The sequence below is a fragment of the Gouania willdenowi genome, chromosome 18, assembly GCF_900634775.1.
Source record: "Gouania willdenowi chromosome 18, fGouWil2.1, whole genome shotgun sequence".
NCBI lineage: Eukaryota > Metazoa > Chordata > Actinopteri > Blenniiformes > Gobiesocidae > Gouania > Gouania willdenowi.
In genome coordinates this window covers 2,038,250-2,057,472 of record NC_041061.1, presented here as the reverse complement: position 1 = coordinate 2,057,472, position 19,223 = coordinate 2,038,250, and the positions used below count along the sequence as shown (strand labels likewise).

The 19,223-nt window shown below is 38.5% G+C and overlaps 1 protein-coding gene across 1 annotated transcript; it reads left to right on the top strand.

The window, feature by feature from the left end:
- The first annotated feature begins 1,121 nt into the window (after positions 1–1,121).
- On the top strand, positions 1,122–19,016 carry LOC114480559 (protein FAM160A1-like). Its single transcript, XM_028474795.1, has 18 exons — positions 1,122–1,247; positions 4,558–4,640; positions 6,066–6,233; positions 7,363–7,525; positions 8,015–8,236; positions 9,202–9,364; positions 9,801–9,912; positions 11,296–11,397; positions 11,568–11,624; positions 11,699–11,785; positions 12,706–12,873; positions 13,589–13,668; positions 13,790–13,932; positions 14,137–14,236; positions 14,728–15,677; positions 16,512–16,690; positions 16,774–16,894; positions 18,527–19,016. The coding sequence occupies exons 3-18, from the start codon at positions 6,132–6,134 to the stop codon at positions 18,730–18,732; spliced, it is 2,955 nt and encodes a 984-aa protein (XP_028330596.1). The 5' UTR covers positions 1,122–1,247; positions 4,558–4,640; positions 6,066–6,131; the 3' UTR covers positions 18,733–19,016.
- Positions 19,017–19,223: the final 207 nt, after the last annotated feature.

The following is a 19,223-nucleotide window of genomic DNA, read 5'->3' as shown; positions in this document are numbered from 1 at the left end:
ACTCTCGTAAAATTATGACTTTATTCTCGAAATATTGCAACTTCATCCTTGAAATATTATGACTTTAATCTCATAAAATTACGATTTTATTAAGATACGACTTTATTCTCAAAAAATCACAACTTTGTTCTGGAAATATTATGACTAATCTTAAAATATTACAACTTAAATCTTTAAAAATTATGACTTTAATCTCGTAAAATTGCAACTTTAATCAGGAAATATTCCGACTTTAATCTTGAAATGTTATGACTTTAATCTCCTAAAATTGCGACTTTATTCTGGAAATATTACGACTTGAATGTTGAAATATTACGACTTTACTATAATTGAATTATGATTTTATTAAGATACAAATTTACTCATACCATTGACTTTATTCTCGAAATATTACAACTTTAATGTTGAAATATTACGACTTTAATCTAATTAAATTACGATTTTATTAAGATACTACTTTATTCTCATGAAAATACAACTTTATTCTCTTAATATTATGACTTTAATCTTGAAATAACATGACTTTAATCTCAAAATATTACGATTTTATTCTCAGAAAATTCTGATTCAACCCTCGAAAAATTACGACTTTAATCTTGAAATATAACGACTTCAATCTCAAAAAATAATCTCATAAAATTACAATTTTATTAAACTATGACTTTATTCTTATAAAATTACAACTTTACTCTCATAATATTACAACATTATTCTCAAAATATTACAACTTTTAATCTTGTAGTGCCCAGATTTTATTTTTTATTGTAATGTGGCCCTAATACACGTCATAAAAATCTAAATATTCATTGATAACAAATGTATTTAGATGGTGATTAGATAATAAATGTGGCACAAAACACATTTATTAATATATTAAACCATACATCTTGTCCTTTAGTTTTACCAAACATTCACAAAAAACAAGTTAAATGTAGTATCGTTAAAACTGTTAACAGGTTTTAAAAAAAAAAAAAATTAAAAAAAAACATGGCCGCCGTCATCTCCCGCTGCTTTCTTTTGGAGGCGTGGTCTAGCGGCTCAGTGGGTGGGGCTAGGAGGGTCACCTAGCGACCAGCAGGATGATTGACAGCAGAACATCTTAAAGCCCCTCGCTGTGAAACAACCAAATGAGGCGATAAAGCGCAAAACGCTGCGGATTTAGAGACGTTTGGTGACTTTGACGGAGCTTTAAGGACTGATTTTAACACTTTAGGAACAAACAAAGGACTTTAACACACATCACAAAGGTAAGAGGCGTGCGTGTGCGCGGGAACTGAGTGTAACTGATTTACTAAACACACACACACACACACGCACACGGGAAACGTATTTGCGTAACAAGTTATTTTTAAACTTGCTTTTCAATAAGTGCAAAAATTGGAAAATTTATTAATTAAAAAAAAGTATTTCTCCAACAGTTTTTTAATTAGAGTTTTTTTTTTAAATAGATATTTTCAATTTTTAATTTGAATATAACGCTACAATAACCCTATAATAAATAACATACGCCATAATACAAAACCAGGAAGATTACTAATTGCATATAATAATTATTATACTATATATACAGTATGTATTGTATCATTAGAAATATTTATTATTGTTTTTCTTTTTTGTATTATTCTGTTTTATAATGTGTTGCACTGTTCTTATTGTAAGGGTTCTTGGGTGGCCTGAAAGGTGCTTTTAAATAAAATGAATTACTATTATTATTATTATAAATAATAATTTTTTGATGATTTGAAGCCCTTTCAATTAAATAATGTGGATCTTTAGAGTAATTAATCATTTACATGTGACTTTTGTTCTTTACAATTTAATATAATGTGACATGTACCGATTACTGTACACACACACACACACACACACACACACACACACACACACACACACACACACACACACACACACACACACACACACACACACACACACACACACACACACACACACACACACACAATTAATTTGATTGAACCTCTGTCTGCTGAATAACAGAGAAATCAGGTCAGATGTATACTTCAGGTCTGTGTGTGTGTGTGTGTGTGTGTGTGTGTGTGTGTGTGTGTGTGTGTTTAATCCCTGGTTTGTGTGATGGCATGACTGACTCACTCAGAGCTGGATTGGGATTAAACGTGGCTCTCCTCAGATTAAGTTTTGTGTGTTTTTCGTCCTCTGAGCGCAGACAGACTCTTCTAACATCCAGTAAAATAATAAGAGACATAATCAGAGAAATACTTCATACATAATATTAAAAAAAGACATAATAGAAAGACTCTCGTCTCGTTGAAACACACGTTATCGACTAGAAACTTCCTGAAATAGTTAAAAATGTGCATAATACCATGAATCAAGTTGACTATTGTCTATGATTTCATTAGAAATGAACCAAAATGAAAATTATTACAGCCACCGAAAATTTTCAACCAAAAATGGCCCAAAAGTGCATTTTCGGTTTTTGGCCAAAAATTTTCATTGGCCGAAATTTTGCATATGCTACCGATCTTATCGTACAGAATTCCATCTCATTTCATCGTAGAGACAATAAAAAGCATAGATCGTATGGTATTGTTTAATAATAATATGGTACTGCAGTAAAAGTTTAGGGTTTTTTGAGGACGTTTGTGTTTCTGTAACTTCTAAACCAGTGGTTTTCTTACTATTTTGGCTCTAGTTCCTCCTTTCTCTAACTTTTGAATCAAGTCCCTCCCTTTGCCTATAGATCATAAGATAACACACATTTTAAAGAACCACATTTTGTAAATAAGTGGAAAGATAGTGCCTTCTGAATAGATTCTATAGTTTTTATCATTTCTGGTTATCTTCCTCCTAAGGTGGGACTAAGACTGACCTTTGTATTTGAAGTATTTATATTAATTACAACCAGCATTTTGTGTTTTTTTGTGTATTTTCTTGTTGTCTGTTCCTTTTTTTTTCCATTATATTTTTCTCTCATGTTGTTTTTGCGTTTTGTTTGTATTATTTAAATTTTTCTATCTCTGCGTGTGTTTTTTGTTGTCGTTTTGTATGTGTCTCTTTAATTTTTGCGTATTTTGCAGCGATCTTGTGTGTTTTTATCTCATTTAGTGTGTGTGTGTTGTCGTTTTGTGTGCTGCTGGTAATATTTAGTATGATTATCATTTTTAACGAAAAATATAAATGATAAAACCCCATATTTTTAATGCTTTCATTTTTTAATTTTTCACTCTTTCTTTCAAGTACCCCCATTACTGCCTGGAGCCTAACACACACTCACACTCTCACACACACACACATTGTTGTGTATTGTGTTGTGTTGTTTGGTGTTTGTGTGATACAGTGCTGGGCTTCCTGATGGTATTTAGAGTTAAAGTCACTAATCCACAATCTGAAATCCAGCTGTTTTCATCATCTAGCGAACAGAGATTAGACTCACAGATGGCACAGACTAGTGTGTGTGTGTGTGTGTGTGTGTGTGTGTGTGTGTGTATCCACGTTGGGCCCGAAAAACCAGTGGGATGGTTTTTTGTGTAAAACATCAGCAGAGAACGCTGGGGGTTGAGAGACAAACTACCTGGTTTTCTCGGGTTCTCAACATAATTGGGCTCAATTCTAATTGTAATTGCGTAATTGATAGTCAATTCCAATTATGGCCTAATTTGAATTGTAATTGTAATTTAAAAAGTCTGCTCCTGCCGTAATCATAATGAAATTGTAGTTGAGCTCAGATGATTTACTTTGTAATTGCCATGAAAATTCTATAAAAATGTGTCAATTATAATGTAACGCAGAACTGGGGAACCATGTTACAGTTCTATGTACAGTTCTATACATGTGTTGTTAACAATTATTAAAATATGTTTAGTGTCAAGTTTTCCCACATTTAACCATTTAAAAAAAAATAAAAATCTAGGGGTATACTGACAAAGGCTCAGACCATAAATATTAAAACCTATATTTTCATTGATTAGGATGAATAACAAGGTAACCAATGGATAGGAAATAAATGAGATGATAGACATTTGTTTTTAGTGCATTTTACAGCTAATTTAGGACCTGTTAGCATAAGAGATGCTAACATAAAGCTAACACAACAGAAAGGTTAACTTTTATTAGGTTATTTATTTCAGTATTTGTGATTAATTGTAATTGAACTTTAGTAACTGTTAACGTAATTGTAATTGACTGAGGATAAAAAAATTATTGTAATTGGCGCTCACTGTAACCGTAATTGAAAACGTTGTGAATGTTTCCTGAACGTCTCTTTATTCCAACCAAGGTGGTCACCATTTAAAACGGTTTCTATTTAAACCAGAACACCAGCTGGGATCCAAATCCTGGTCCCAGCTTCTATTGAAGGGTCGCAAACCCCATGTTTCCAACCAGTGACTCTCTGCAGCTACGTTAGCAACAGCTATGCTAGCTAGCTAGCGGCTAAGCTAGCTGCTATGTCTGGCTGTCTGAACTTTGACAGTGTCATGTTTTTCTTTATATGACGTCTCGTTATCTTTTATTTAGGTTTTTTAGTCAGGCGTGTTTGAATAAAGCTTAACTGACGTGTGGTTATTGTTATTCCAGTTCCAGGACCACCAGAGACAGACCCGTGGGTCCACAGCAGAAACCTGAGCAGGAATCCATGGAACGTCCTGGAACGCCCTCTGGTACGACTCCTGTTTACACGACGCCTCATTTCCTCCTCTCACAGACACGTTTTTATTTAAAGTTTATTTAAAGTAGAGGACCGTAATGACCTGGGAAGAAAACAAGAATAAATTAATTATGTTTCAACAGAAATAAAGTTTAAACATTTCACAAAAAGTTAAAACATTATTAAGACAGAATAAAAACGATTAAATTTATTGTGAACATAGTTTTAAAGAATGTACTAAGAGTAATTCAATAAAACTTACTATTTAAAAGAATTTTTTTTTAATGCATTAAATTAATATATATACAAAAAATATTTACAACACACAAGCATAATAAACAGATTATACATAATATATACATTAATTCAATAGTTTTTGTTGTGTTGTGTATTTTTATCATTTTGCTGTTTTTGTGTGGTTATTGTTGTGCTGTGTTTTTATGGGGATTTTGAGTAGTTTTGTTGTGGTTTTGTGTATGTTTGTTCTCTATTTGTGTGCTTTCATGATGTTTGTGTGTAATTTGTCATTTTGTGTAGTTTTGTGTATTTCCGTTGTGGTTCATTGTATTTTTGTCATCATTTTGTCTGTTTTTGTGTCATATTTGTTGTGGTTTGTTGTATTTTTGTTGTAGTGTCTTTCTGTAGTGGTTTTCTGTAGTTTTCTGTATTTTTGTCCTCATTTTGTGTGTTTTACTGTGGTTTTGTGTGTTTCTGATACGTCTGTCTCATCATTTTTTGTGTTTGTGTAGTTTTGTTATGGTTTTGTTTGTGTTTTGTTATTTTGTGCAAATTTCCTGTATTTTTGTGTAGTTTTTGTTGTGGTTTGTTGTAGTGGTTTTCTGTATTTTGTCCTCATTGTGTTTTTTTAGGATGATTTTGTGTGTTTTGTTGTCTGTGCTTTGGTTGTGTTTTTATTGTTGTCTTGTCTATTTTTGTCATCATTTTGTGTGTTTTTGCTGTATTTTTGTTGTGGTTGTGTGTTTTTGATGTGGTTTTGTGTACTTTTCTGTATTTTTGTCCTCAATTTGTGTGGTTTTTATGGGGATTGTGTGTTTTGTTGCATTTGCGTTGATGTTTTTGTCATTTTGTGTGTTTGCGTATTTTTGTTGTGGTTATATGACCTAATAAAATGTTATTAACTAAAAAGAAATTACAATTAATATTAATTAATTCAACAGTATAATTATATAAGCTGTCAAATTCATTTGCAGGTGACATTAAACTTAAATAAACATTAAGTTAATAATAAAGTGTAAAATATTTCATAATAACAAAGTGATAGATTATAAAATAGTCTAAATGAAAGTTTTCATGTAACATGAATCGCTAAACGGAACAAAAATATCTTGAAAAACAAAGAAACCTTCTTGAAATAATCAACTAATAATATATATTTTTAATAATATTCTACGTATTTAAACTTCAATCCCTCTCTTAGCTTGTGGGCGGAGCCTAATCCTGGACAAAAGCATCTAGTGATGCTAGACTACTCTCATTGGACACCATGATGGCCACCGTGGTGGTCGGGGGCCGCGGGAAGTCCCTGACGCTGAGCGGAGTCGACCCGGAGACCTGCATGATCGTCTTCAAGAACCACTGGGCTCAGGTGATCAGCTGACCTCCTCTCAGCCAATCAGGGAGCAGAAGGTCTACTGTGCTTTGGTCTTCTTTCACCAAAGACAAAACACACAAAGACTGTCCCCATTACACACAATGTCCGACCCACGTGTGTGTGTGTGTGTGTGAGAAACTGACCCAGATGTGTGTGTGTGTCTGACCCCTATTTTTAAACTGTGAGTAAATTCAAAGAATATTTTTCTCTCACATTCAATAAAAAAATTAGATGAGATAGCATACAGTAAGATAACATAAGTTAAGTTAAGATAATGCAACAGAAGAGAAGGTAATGTAGAATAACGTGAGACGCAGTAAGATAATGTAAAGTCAAAGTGACGCAAAATAAGATAATGTAAGATACAGTAAGATATCGTAAGATAAAATTTACTTCAGATAACGTAAAATAAAACAATGTGAAATTCAGTAAGATACCGTAAAGCAAAGCAAGATAAGGTAATTAAAACAATGTGAGACAGTAAGATAACGTAAAGTGACGCAAGATAATGTAAAATAAGATAACGTGAGATGCAGTGACAACGTAAAGAGACGCAAGATAATGTAAAGTGTCGTAAAGTAACGTAAAATAAGATAACGTGAGACATAGTGAGATAATGTAAAGATGCAAAAGATAATGTAAAGCAACGTAAAATAAGATAACGTGAGCTACAGTAAGATAAACTAAATTGACGCAAGATAATGTAAAATAAGATAATGTGAGATAAAGAAATGCAAGATAATGGAAAGTGACACAAGATAACGTAAAATAAGCTAACGAGATAGAATGAGATAACGTAAAGAGACAAGATTATATAAAGAAACGCAAGAAAAATGTAAAAGTGCCGTAAAATAACGTGAAATACAGTAAAATAACCTAAGATAATGTAAGATAGGATAACATAAGATAGGATAAAGTAAGATGACATTATTTAGAATAAGATAATGAGAGATAAGTTAAAACAAGGTTAAAAATCTTGTGATAGCTCATGCTAAGTCAGTAGCTCAGCAGAGCATGACAAACAGAAATCACTGATAAAGTTAATGTCGTAAAAAGAACGTCACTACACTTTAAATATTACAAACACTGAAGCTCATCAGACCAACGCTGACTCTGTACGTAGGTGGTGAAGATCCTGGAGAAACACGAGACGAGTCGTAGTGGAGCGCTGAGCTTCTTCTCTAGTCACGGCGGTGCTGGTCCAATCCCGGCTGATGAAGCTAGCGCCGTCCAGAACTATGTAGAACACATGCTGTTCCTGCTGATGGAGGAGGAGGCGGGGCAAGGTGTGAAACATGCATGTTGTTCTTGTTGCTTTCATTCATTATTTTTCTTCTCCTTGTTGTGCATCAGGAGTCTTTTCTTTGTTCTTGTGTTCTTCTCCTTTTTCTCATTGTTGTCCATTTGTAGTTTTATTCTCCTTGTCCATTCTTTTCTTGTATTCTTTCTTCGACTTCTCGTTTCTAGTTTCTTCTAGTTTTTTGTTCTCGTTCTTCTTGCTTTTCTTCTCCATGTTGTCTGTCCATTTTGCTCTTGTTGTATTTGTTCTTCTACTTCTTGTTATTTTCCTCCTTTTCCATCTGTAGTCTTCATTTTTCTCCATCTTCTTCTTGTTGTCCATCGGCAGTTTATTCATTGTTCTTCATCTGTAGTCTTTTCATTGTTTTCATTCTTCTCCAGCTGTAGTCTTTTCATTGTTCCCCTTCTTCTTATTCTTGTTCTTCTTCATCTGTCGTCTCTTTCGTTGTTCTCCTTCTTCTTCTTGCATTGGCCAGGCGGCGCCATGGGTCCCATCCTGGAGCTGGTGGTGTTGGAGGGTGTGATGGAGCGTCTCTTCCTGTGGAGTTTGCGTCGGCAGTTCACGGAGGACATGAAGCTGGAGCAGCTCCGGATGTACCAGAACCTTCTGTCTCAGGCCCGACAGCCGCTGCTGCACCACAAACCCGTCCTGAAGCCGCTCATGATGCTGCTGGCGTCCTGCGCTGGCCCCGCCTCCGGTGAGCCTCCAGTCTTTGACTGCAGGGGGCAACATTTTACCATGATGTTTAGAGAAAATAACGTTAGCTACATAAGCACTGGCTTCCTGTGCTTTTACTGTGAAATTTGTTTTTGTAGTGATATACAGCCTGGTTAAGGCAAGACTTGTTCTGGGGGTAACGTTTGGCCAGTTTAGGTAATTGTTATTCAAACAAAAACATTTATGGTAGGCTAGTTTAGGCAAATTTCTTTTAAAAAAAAACAACTTTTAAGCGAGGTTATTTTGGTTAGCTTCAGCAAGCTCATCAAGCTAGGCTAGTTTAGGTAGCGCTGTAAATAGCCTGGTTAAGGCAAGACTTGTTTTGGGGGTGAGGTGTAGCTAGTTTAAGTAATTCTTAGTCAAACAAAAATTGTATGCTAGGCTAATTTAGGCTAATCAAGCTAGGCTAGTTTAGGTAGTGATGTATATAGCCTCGTTAAGATATGACTGGTTCTGGGGTGAGGTTTGGCTAGTTTAGGTAATTGTCGAAAAAAAAAGTATGCTAAGCTGGTTTAGGCTTGTCAAGCTAAGCTAGTTTAGGTAATGCAGTATATAGCCTGGTTAAGACAAGACTTGTTCTGGGGGTAAGGTTTGGCTAGTTTAGGCAATTGTTAGCTGAACAAAAATTGTATTCTAGACTAGTCAAGTGAAGCTAGTTTAGACTAGTCAAGCTAGGCTAGTTTAGGTAGCACTGTATACAGCCTGGTTAAGACAAGACATTCTAATGTCTAACTGCAGGAGGAAGTAATTTGGGTTTTTAGAGTTTAAAAAATGTAATTCATCCATTTTCCTCCTGAATTTTAGTATTATTTTTTGTTTAGTTTATGTTTTAAAAGAATTAATTTTATTTCACAAAAACAACCTAAAACGGCATTTCCACACCTGTTGGAAGGAACGTTATGATACTTCCCTCTTACTTACTGTAACTTTCTTCTCTCCAATCAGAGAGTGGCGGTGCAGTGGAGGCGGAGCTTGTGCTGCTGTTGAACCAGCTCTGTGCGGCTCTGGTCAGGGACCCGTCGGTACTAGAACTGTTCTTCCACACTAGTGAGGACCAGGGCGCGGCCAACTTCCTGTTGTTCTCCCTGCTCATCCCATACACACACAGGTACACACACACACGAAAATTAATGAACATGGTAGAAATAATTGTTTTAGAATAATGATAAAATAATTTTTGGAAACATTTTTAATTACATAAATTGAAAGAATTGACCAAATTAATATAATAATTCAATTAAAAGATGGATAAAATTAATGAAATTAATAAACATGAAATTAAAAGTAAAAAAATATATACAATGAGAGAAAAACACAAGTGAACCTAAATAACAAAAATACCCAAAATCACTTAAAAAAACGCACAGAAACGGATTAAAAAAAACACAAAACAACAAAAACGCACAAAAACAGAAAAATACACAAAACAAAAATGAACAAAAACACACAAAATGACAAATATAATGCTGACATGAATGTTGTTGATGACATTTTTACAATATAAATGTTTTACAGTTGTCTGCTCACGTGTGTGTGTGTCTCAGACAGGGTTCAGTTGGTCAACAGGCTAGGGACGCTCTCCTGCTCATCATGTCCCTGTCAGCGAAAGAATCACGAGTTGCTCAACACATCACTGACAACACCTACTTCTGTCCAGTGGGTGAACACACACACACGCTCACACGGGGTCAGATTAGAGTCATGTGACGCAACGCGGCCTCCTTCTTTAAGTGTGCAGCAGATTAGTGAAGCACTGACAGATTAACACAGACTGAACCTCAGGCTCAGACATTCAAATTTAGTCTGAGTTTTAGTTTTAGTCGTCTCATCAAAGTTTATTTAGTTTTACGTTTATTTTAAAATTATTTTGGTCGACTTAAAGGACTTGTAACTGCACTTGGCTCATTTAACATCACTTTCTGCCTCAAACTAGCCACTGGACGAAAAATAATTTCCACAAATTACGCTGTTTATGAAGTGGCTATGCTAGTTTAAGCTAGTCAAGCTAGGCTAGTTTAGGTAATGCTGTTTATAGCCTGGTTAAGACAAGACTTGTTCTGTGGGTGAGGTTAGGCTAGTTTTGGTAACTGTTAGTCAAACAAAAATTGCATGCTAGTCTAGTGTGCTAATTTCTTAAAAAAATAAAATAAACCTAGGCTTATTTGGTTAACTTTAGCAAGATCATGTTTACCTAGGCGTTTCTGAAATTGGCTAAACCAAGTTAGGTAGTGTACCTCAGTTTAGTTTTATTGAAGGCTAGTTTAGGTAATTGTTGATCAAACATAAATTGTATGCTAGGCTAGTCAATCCAGGCTAGTTTAGGTAATGCTGTATATAGCCTGGTTAAGACAAGACTTGTTCTGGGGGTTTGGCTAGTTTAGGCAACTGTTAGTCAAACAAAAATGGTATGCTAGGCGAGTGTGTGCTAATTTTTTCTTTAAGCTAGGTTGATTTGGTTAGCTTTAGCTAAATCATGTACACTTCGGCTCCGAGATTGGCTAAACCTATAAGTAGGTAGTGTGGCTCAGTTAGTTTTTATTGAAGGCTAGTTTAGGCTAGGTTAATCTATCTTTAATAGGGTTAGGGTTTTAGGCAAGTTGAGGCGGGGCTAAACTAGGTTCGTTTAGGCGAGACTAGTTTTTGGATAGAAGTAGAAGGTTGTACACAAAGGCATATTAGGTTAGGCTAGGCTAGTTTAGGTTAGTCTCAGCCAAGCTCGTCCAGTCAGGACCATGCTAGGCTAATTTAAACTAGGCTAGTTAAGATTAGGGCTATGTGTGGAAAAAATAATAATTCAAACCAAATTTGTCAGTGTTCATTCACATTAACACATACTCCTAAACAAATACACAAAAAAACAGCACACAGAAGAAAAACGAGAAAAATACAAACCAACATGTTGAAAAAGGACTAAAGGAATGCAATGCGAACCTGTGTGTGTGTGTGTGTGTGTGTGTGTGTGTGTGTGTGTGTGTGTGTGTGTGTGTGTGTGTGTGTGTGTGTGTGTGTGTGTGTGCGCGTGTGTGTGTGTGTGTGTAGGTGCTGGCCACGGGTCTGTCTGGGCTGTACTCATCTCTTCCGGCCAGGCTCCAGGTTTACAGTGAAGACTGGCACTGCCTGGACCAAGCCGACTGGCACCAGGTCAACCAGTTAAAACACCATTATCACCATGGCAACAGATCCTCTCAGTTGTTAAAGGGACTTTTGGAAATTACAGAATATTATTGACACATCAGGCCATGCTAGTCACATATTTCCATTCCACCTATCCAAAGAAACCTATTGAGTTACTCACTGCTTCTGGTCCACAGGTCCCCGCTCTGGTCCACTTCCTGCACTCGTTAGACTTCTGCAGTGCTGTCGTCAAGGTAGCGCTAAGCTAACGCCTTCACATGCTGTAACTGTTGGGTTCAAACCCTAAAGAAACGTTTCTCCGTTTCAGGTCGCACATCCTTCCATTCGCTGTCAGCTGCTGAGCTACATCTACAACGGGTTCCTGGTTCCGGTTCTGGCCCCGGCTCTACACAAGGTACTGGTTTTATGTAAAACACACAAAAGCACAGAAACAGATCTACTCGCGATACGGACAGTGATGTGTAATCACAGAACTATCTCTTGGACAGTTCTGGTTAGACTGCCCTAAGCAGGCCAGATCCTACACTAGCTGGGTTTCCATTACCCTTGGACATGCTTAGAATCTAAATCATTAAAACTGGTAATGGAAAATCCTGAATTTCTAAAAAAAAACCCTCATATTGCAAAAAAGTTTGTGGAGGAATTTCACACGTCCAAAACGCAATTATACTTTGTCAACATTTAGATGTACTGCTTTTTTTTTCGCAAAAATCTGTAATGGAAACCTAGCTATTTATAGCACTCACCAAGGTTTTGACTACCGCTATCAGCAACATACATAACAGTAAAAGCACTGACCAGCAGCACATTCACTGAGGCACACACGCTGAAAGCTTGTTTACCTTCTAATCCCAGATCGGTCTGTTTCCCTAAAACCCTATAACATAATAAACCCTGAGTCAGCATCTGACCAGCAACCTTAAAGCTGAACGCTGTCTCATTCCTCAAAACTGCCACAATAGTTGGGGGCTTTTCATATACAATATGAAATTACAGAACTCTCTTCTGGTCAGTTCTGGTCAGACTGCCCTAAGCAGGCCAGATACCACCGTAGCATTCACCAAGGTCTCTGCCTGAGGAGGCTCTGCTATGTTATGACTACTGCTATCAGCATCATACATAACACAGAGCACTGAACAGCAGCAGATTCACTGAGACACTTACTCTAAAAGCTTAATAAACTAGGTAAATAAACTAAATATTGATCCGATTCCTTCATACTTTACCAGCAGTGCATCACATCACCACCAGAGGGCCATGTTTTTGCGAATCGTTTCCTGGTGTCGTTCACTCTCTGTGTTCTGCGTGTTTCAGCTAACGGTGGAGGAGGTGATGACGACCACGGCGTACCTGGACCTGTTCCTGCGCTCCGTCTCTGAGCCCGCCCTCCTCCACACTTTCCTCTCCTTCATCCTCCTGCACACGCACGACACTGTGCACATCCTGGACACGCTGGTCAGCAGAATAAACACACCCTTCCAGGTACGCTACATACCAGAGAAGCAACCACGTCGTCCTCGGGATCAGACAATCAATGCAAAGTGTTTTTATTGTCAACAAGTTTTTTTTTTTTTTGTGTATTATGTTAAGTTTAGTTTTTTTTGCATTTTAATGAATTTTTTTTCATTTTGTGTAGTTTTGTTGTGTGCTTTCATTATGTTTGTGTGTAATTTTGTGTACTTTTTGTTGTGGATGTGTTTTTTGTCGTGGTTTTGTGCGTTTGTCTCGTTTTGTGGTGATTTTGTGTAGTTTTCTGTATTTTCATCAGCATTTTGTGTGGATTTTATTGAGATTTTGTGTGTTTTGTGTTTTGGTTGTTGTTTTGTGTATTTTTATCAGGATTTTGTGTTTTGTTGTGGTTTTCTGTAGTTTTCTCGTCATTTTGTGTGTTTTTGGAGTGGTTTTGCATAGTTTTCTGTATTTTTGTCGCCAATTTGTGTGGTTTTTGACAGGATTTTGTGCGTTTTTGTCATCATTCTGTTTGTTCTTTTGTGTTTTGTGTTGTTTTTAACAGGATTTTGTGTATTTTGTTGTGGTTTTGTGTTTTGGTTGTTATGATGTGCGTTTTTGCTGTAGTTGTATGTTTTTGGAGGGATTTTGTGTAGTTTTCTGTAATTTTATCACCAATATGTGTGGTTTTTATCAGGATTTTGTGCGTTTTGTCATCATTCTGTTTGTGTCTGTCGGTATCTCACAGCTTGGAACTGTGTCCCTGGCTCTGTTCAGGACTCTGATTGGTCTGTTCTGTGAGGACGTGATGCTGCAGCTGGTGTTCAGGTACCAACCAACCGACCAATCAGCTGCTGGCTTACATTGGCCACAGGGGGGCAGTAAACTCATTAGTAACCTCTCTAATGAACTCAGTATACCCACTAGTGTGTGTGTGTGTGCTCCTCAGGTTTCTGATCCCATTCAGTCACCTCACCAGGAGGGGGCGGAGCTTATCTGACTCTTCGTCCTCCTTCCTCCTCCTCCTTCCTTCCTGGTGCCCAAAACGCCTCCAAAGCTCATCAGATCACATCCAGTGGAGCAAAGCAGCAGGTCTCACACACACACACACACACACACACACACACACACACACACACACACACACACACACACACACACACACACACACACACACACACACACACACACACACACACACACACACACACACACACACACACACACACACACACACACACACACACACACACACACACACACAGAGCAGCATCTCACACACTTTGTGCTCCTCAGGTCCGTCCGTGGCCTACTTCCGTGGTTGTGATTTCCTGATGGACGTGAACTACCTTCACTACCTTTGGGACGCACAACTAAACATCTCTACTGCTCACAGGTTCCTCACATCATCCTTTTTTTTGTGTTTAAACAACAACCAATCACATTCTGAGTCATAAACATGTTATATGCATTTTTCTCATTTTTTGGTTGTTTTGTATAGTTCTGTTTCAGTTTTTTTTCATTTCCTTTTTTGTCATTTTTGTGCATTTCTGGCTTTTCCTCTTATTTTGTGTATTTTTTTAAATCTCTCATTTTGTGTGTCTTGTAAAGTTTTGTCATTTTGTATATTTTTCTCTAGTTTTTGATTTTTTGTTGTGGTTTTGTATGTTTTTGGAGTTGTTTTGTTTGTTATTTTCCTATTTTATGTGTTTTTTGGGGGTTGTTTGTGTATTTTTCTTATGTTGATTGTCATGTTGCATATTTATTCTGTTATTTTTGTTTATTTTTCGAGTCATCGTGTGTAATTACACTTTTGGGGGCGGCACAAAATTAGACGGGGGGCTACAAAAAAAGACTCACCTCTGACTACTTTGTGTTGGTCCGCAGGGCGTGTCGTCTGTGGTCGGCGCCATACGACGGCATTGACCCATCGCCGTTTGAATGGAATGTTCGGGGAGAGGAGGTGGAGGATGACTGCGCGCCTCTTCTTGTCACCATCTCACCGACGCCTTCGTCCACCGACACCGCGATCCAAACAGGAAGAGCCAGCTCGGCTTTGGAGCTGGAGTGGGAAGACTTCCTGATGGACGACGATCCGTCAACGTCGGGATTGACAAATGGAGACGTAAACGTGGAGGCAGACATGTGCGCAACCCCGCCACCGCCACCGCCAAAACACCTTCAGGAAATGCAACGCACGGCCATTAAACTGGTGCACGGTTCCTACGTGGAGGAATCCGAGTTCCAGGACGACGTGCTGGTCTACGACCTTGTCGCGCAAAAGGACGCAGAGCGGCAACGAAGCGTCTCGAGCAGCCAACGGGCGGCGGCGGTGGTAGGGCGGACGGTTACGAACACAGTCAACAGCATCATGTTGAGGAGGAGGAGGAGCGAGGACACGATGAGCGTTCCAGACAACATCGTCACCAACGGAATACGATCAAACAATCACATCGTCTGCAAATGTGATGAGATTAAAGATAAAGAAATCAAATCGCAGGGCAAGGAAAACCTTGAGGAAACATCTTCCGTCGTCACCCACGAGTTGTCAAAGTCTCCGAGTCTTCCTGAAACCAAGGACAGTTTCACAACCCAGTACCACCAGTTAATGGTTTCCTTAGGTGCGGAGCCGGAATGCGATGACGTCACTTGCGATATCGCTACCTTCAGGAGACGTGTTGGAGTACTGAGGCAGAAACTGGAGGGTGACGACAACGCCGGCTTTGATTTCAGCTGTGGATCGATTATTGAAGAGGAAGAAGAAGAGTTGATGACAGAGGAGGAGACTAGCATCTTTATTAAAGATCAGGATGGAAGACACAAGGCTCCCTTCACAGGTTTGTGTTTTACCCTACGGAACATACCACGTCCACGTTAGAGATGAAAAACATCTGATATTTATTTTGCCGTTTCCAGTTTTTTTGTTCTTGATTTGTGCATTTTTGTTGTCATTGTATGTTGTTGATTTTTGTTGTTACATATGGTGTTTTTTAGTATGTTTTTGTGTATTGTGTTGTTTCACATTCCTTCCAAATGTTGTACTTAAAGCATATTTAGTAAATTTAAAGTACTAATCAATCAAAAACACCAACCAACCCAAACCCAACTAACTAACCAACCTAGCGAACCAACCCAAACCCAACTAACTAACCAACCCAAACGAAACTAACCAACCAACCCAAACCCCACCAACCAACCAACCAACCAACCAACCAACCAAACAAACCCAACCGAAACAAACCAACCAACGCAAACCCAACTAACCAACCAACCCAAACCCCACCAACCAACCAACCAACCAACCAACCAACCAACCAACCAACCAACCAAACAAACCCAACCGAAACAAACCAACCAACGCAAACCCCACCAACCAACCAACTAACCAACCAACCAATCAACCAAAACCCAACCAGCCAACCAACCAAACAAAAGTGAAAATATCTCCCTCTGACGCTCTTGGCTGCATTTTCATACTGAGAACTGGAAACGAGATAATGTGTTTAACTTCTTCAATCACAATATTTGCTGTATCTTTGCTTGGCTGGGCGTTAAAGTATCTGACTGTGATTGCTGGTTCTTAAAGGAATCATACATTATCTGACAATTTTTTTCCATAATTGTTGGGAAATATTTATGGATCAACCCTGAGTCATCTAGTGTTCCTTCAGGTCCATTCATCAGCGTCCTTCTGTCTCGGCTGGAGAATCTTCTAGAAAACTCCATCGCTGTAAACCTGCTGGTAACAGGAATCCTGGCCCAGCTGGCGTCGTACCCCCAACCCCTGCTAAGGTCCTTCCTGCTGGATACGGACGCACACGAGCAGCCAAATGTCCGCAGACTTTACCAGGTGACACAAACACACACAGACACAAACACAAACACACACACTTGTGTGATTTCTGCCATGTTTTAACTGGGCTGTATCTGAAGGTGCTCATGACGGTTCGTGCTCAGATCGAGCGCTACATGTCGGCACATCCAGACTACAATGCTCTGGTCAGGCAAGCCTGGAGGTTCCTGTTGGCCAAAGACCAGGACGCCAAACTCAGAGGTGAACTGAACCGATAAATGGACCTGATAACATGGTTCCATCCCTTTACCCATTGACCCTGCTCTGTCACCAATGGTATGTGCTACGCTACCAGAGACCATTTCCACATTTTTGGTTAGCTTAGCACAAGGCGACCAGTTCAACATGTTAGGCTAGCTTAGCACTTAGTGAGCAGTCAGTCGAACATGTTTGGTGAGCTTAACATAGAATGACTAGTCACATTCTTTTGGTTATCTTAGCACCTAGCAATCAGCCTCACATGTTTGGTTAGCTTAGCATGTAACAAGCATTCACACATTTGTTTAGCTTAGCACATAACGACCAGTCCCATATGTTTGGTTGGCTTCGCACCTAGAGACCAGTTCCACATGTTGGGATAGCATAGCACCTAGCGACCAGTCCAATTCATTTGGTTAGCTTAGCACCCAACAACCAGCCCCACATGTTTGGTCAGCTTAGCACCTAACGACCAGCCTCATATGTTTGGTTAGCTTAGCGCAAAACAAGCATTCTCACACGTTTGGTGAGCATGTAACAAGCATTCCTATATGTTTGGTTAACTTATCACCTAGCGACCAGTCCTACATTTTTGTTTAACTTGCACGTAGCAACCAGTCCCACATGTTTAGTTAGCTTAACACCTAGCAACCAGTCCCACATCTTTGTTTAACTTAGCACATAGCAACCAGTTCCACGCATTTGACTAGCTTCGCATTTATTTAGCAGTCAATCCAACAAGTTTGGTTAGCTTAGCACCTAGCGACCAGTCCCACATACTTAGTTAGCTTAGCATGTGACAAGCACTCCCACACATTTGGTTAGCTTAGCACCTAGCGACCAGTTCCCCATGTTTGCTTAGCTTAAAACTGACAAGCATTCCCACATATTTGGATAGCTTAGCACCTAGTGACCAGTTCCACGTGTTTGACTAGCTTAGCTCTTAGTGAGCAGTCAGTCCAACATGTTTGGTTAGCTTACCCACCTAGCAACCAGCCTCACATGTTTGGTTAGATTAGCACGTGACAAGCATTCCCACATGTTTGGTTAGATTAGCACATAGCGACCAGTCCCAGATGTTTGGTGAGCTTTGCATATGACAAGCATTCCCACATGTTTGGTTAGCTTAGCACGTAACAAGCATTCCCACATGTTTGGTTAGCTTATCATCTAGTGACCAGTCCTATATATTTGGTTAGCTTAGCACCTAGCAACCAGCCTCATATATTTGGTTAGCTTAGCACGATACAAGCATTCACACATATTTGGTTAGCTTAACACCTAGCGAACAGTTCCAATTAAGGGATTATTCTTTCATTCCACACTTCGTGGTGGTAAACTACTATTGTATCCACAGCTGCCCTGGAGCAGACTGACGGAAGTGAGGCTGCCAATTCAACATGTTTTGTTATCTTAGCATGTAGCGACTTGTCCCATATACGTTTGGTTAGCTTAGCACCTAGCGACCAGTACCACATGTTTGGTTAGCTTGGCACTTACTGTATTTAGCAGTCAGTCCAACACGTTTGGTTAGCTTACATGTAGCGACTATTCCCATGTTTTGTTAGCTTAGCACTGACACTAACTTATCGTACTAATAAATATCACGTATTTAATGTTTCCTTTCTGTCTCAGAGTGCCTTCAGTGCGGCGGCAGCGGCGCTGATAAAACCAACGGTTCAGTCAACACCAACTTTCTGCCGCTGCCGTCATGTCCGCCCGTTCCGCCCAACGCCAAGAGCCGAGTGTTCGCCATCGTCCTTTACGCAGAGTTCCTAAAGGAGCTAGCAGCTATTAGCCTGGAGCACAGCATCGCACTGGACTGTCCCCACGAGGAATGACACTGCTCACGTTCCATGAACTGAACCACGTTCAACCAAATTAAACAGAAACAATGTTTGGAATGTTCCACTCTCGGCCAGTAGGGGAAGCAAATCATGTGTAAATTATGTTTTATTATGAATGAGAATAATTTAAAATCAGTTTTACATATAATATTTAATGACATATGATCAACCTAAGAAGCAGAGGATGGAAACTGAACTGGAAAATTGTGGATCGCAAGAAAAACGGTTTAAAAATTTACTACATTTTATTTATTTTTTAGAATATTTAAAATTCTTTTTTGGGGGGAAAATTAAAACTACTTACAAGTCAAAAAAAGATGTAACTTACTTTATAGGGTGATTTTTTTAAGCCGTTTTTTAAAAAAAAGTGGGCTTTTACTTTGAAAAGCAGACCTTACAATTCACCCAAGTTTACATTTTTCTTTATAAAATGCATTAAACAGATTTAGCTCTTAAAGATTTCAATGAAAATAATCAATTTTTAA

What these genes read in the sequence shown, in the direction of transcription:
- LOC114480559 (XM_028474795.1), top strand. Translation starts at nt 6,132, where the DNA reads ATGATGGCCACCGTGGTGGTCGGGGGCCGCGGGAAGTCCCTGACGCTG. An exon ending in CTCATCCCATACACACACAG is followed by an intron (nt 9,365 to 9,800) that starts GTACACACACAC and finishes TGTGTGTCTCAG; the next exon opens with ACAGGGTTCAGTTGGTCAAC. An exon ending in CCAGTGGAGCAAAGCAGCAG is followed by an intron (nt 13,933 to 14,136) that starts GTCTCACACACA and finishes TGTGCTCCTCAG; the next exon opens with GTCCGTCCGTGGCCTACTTC.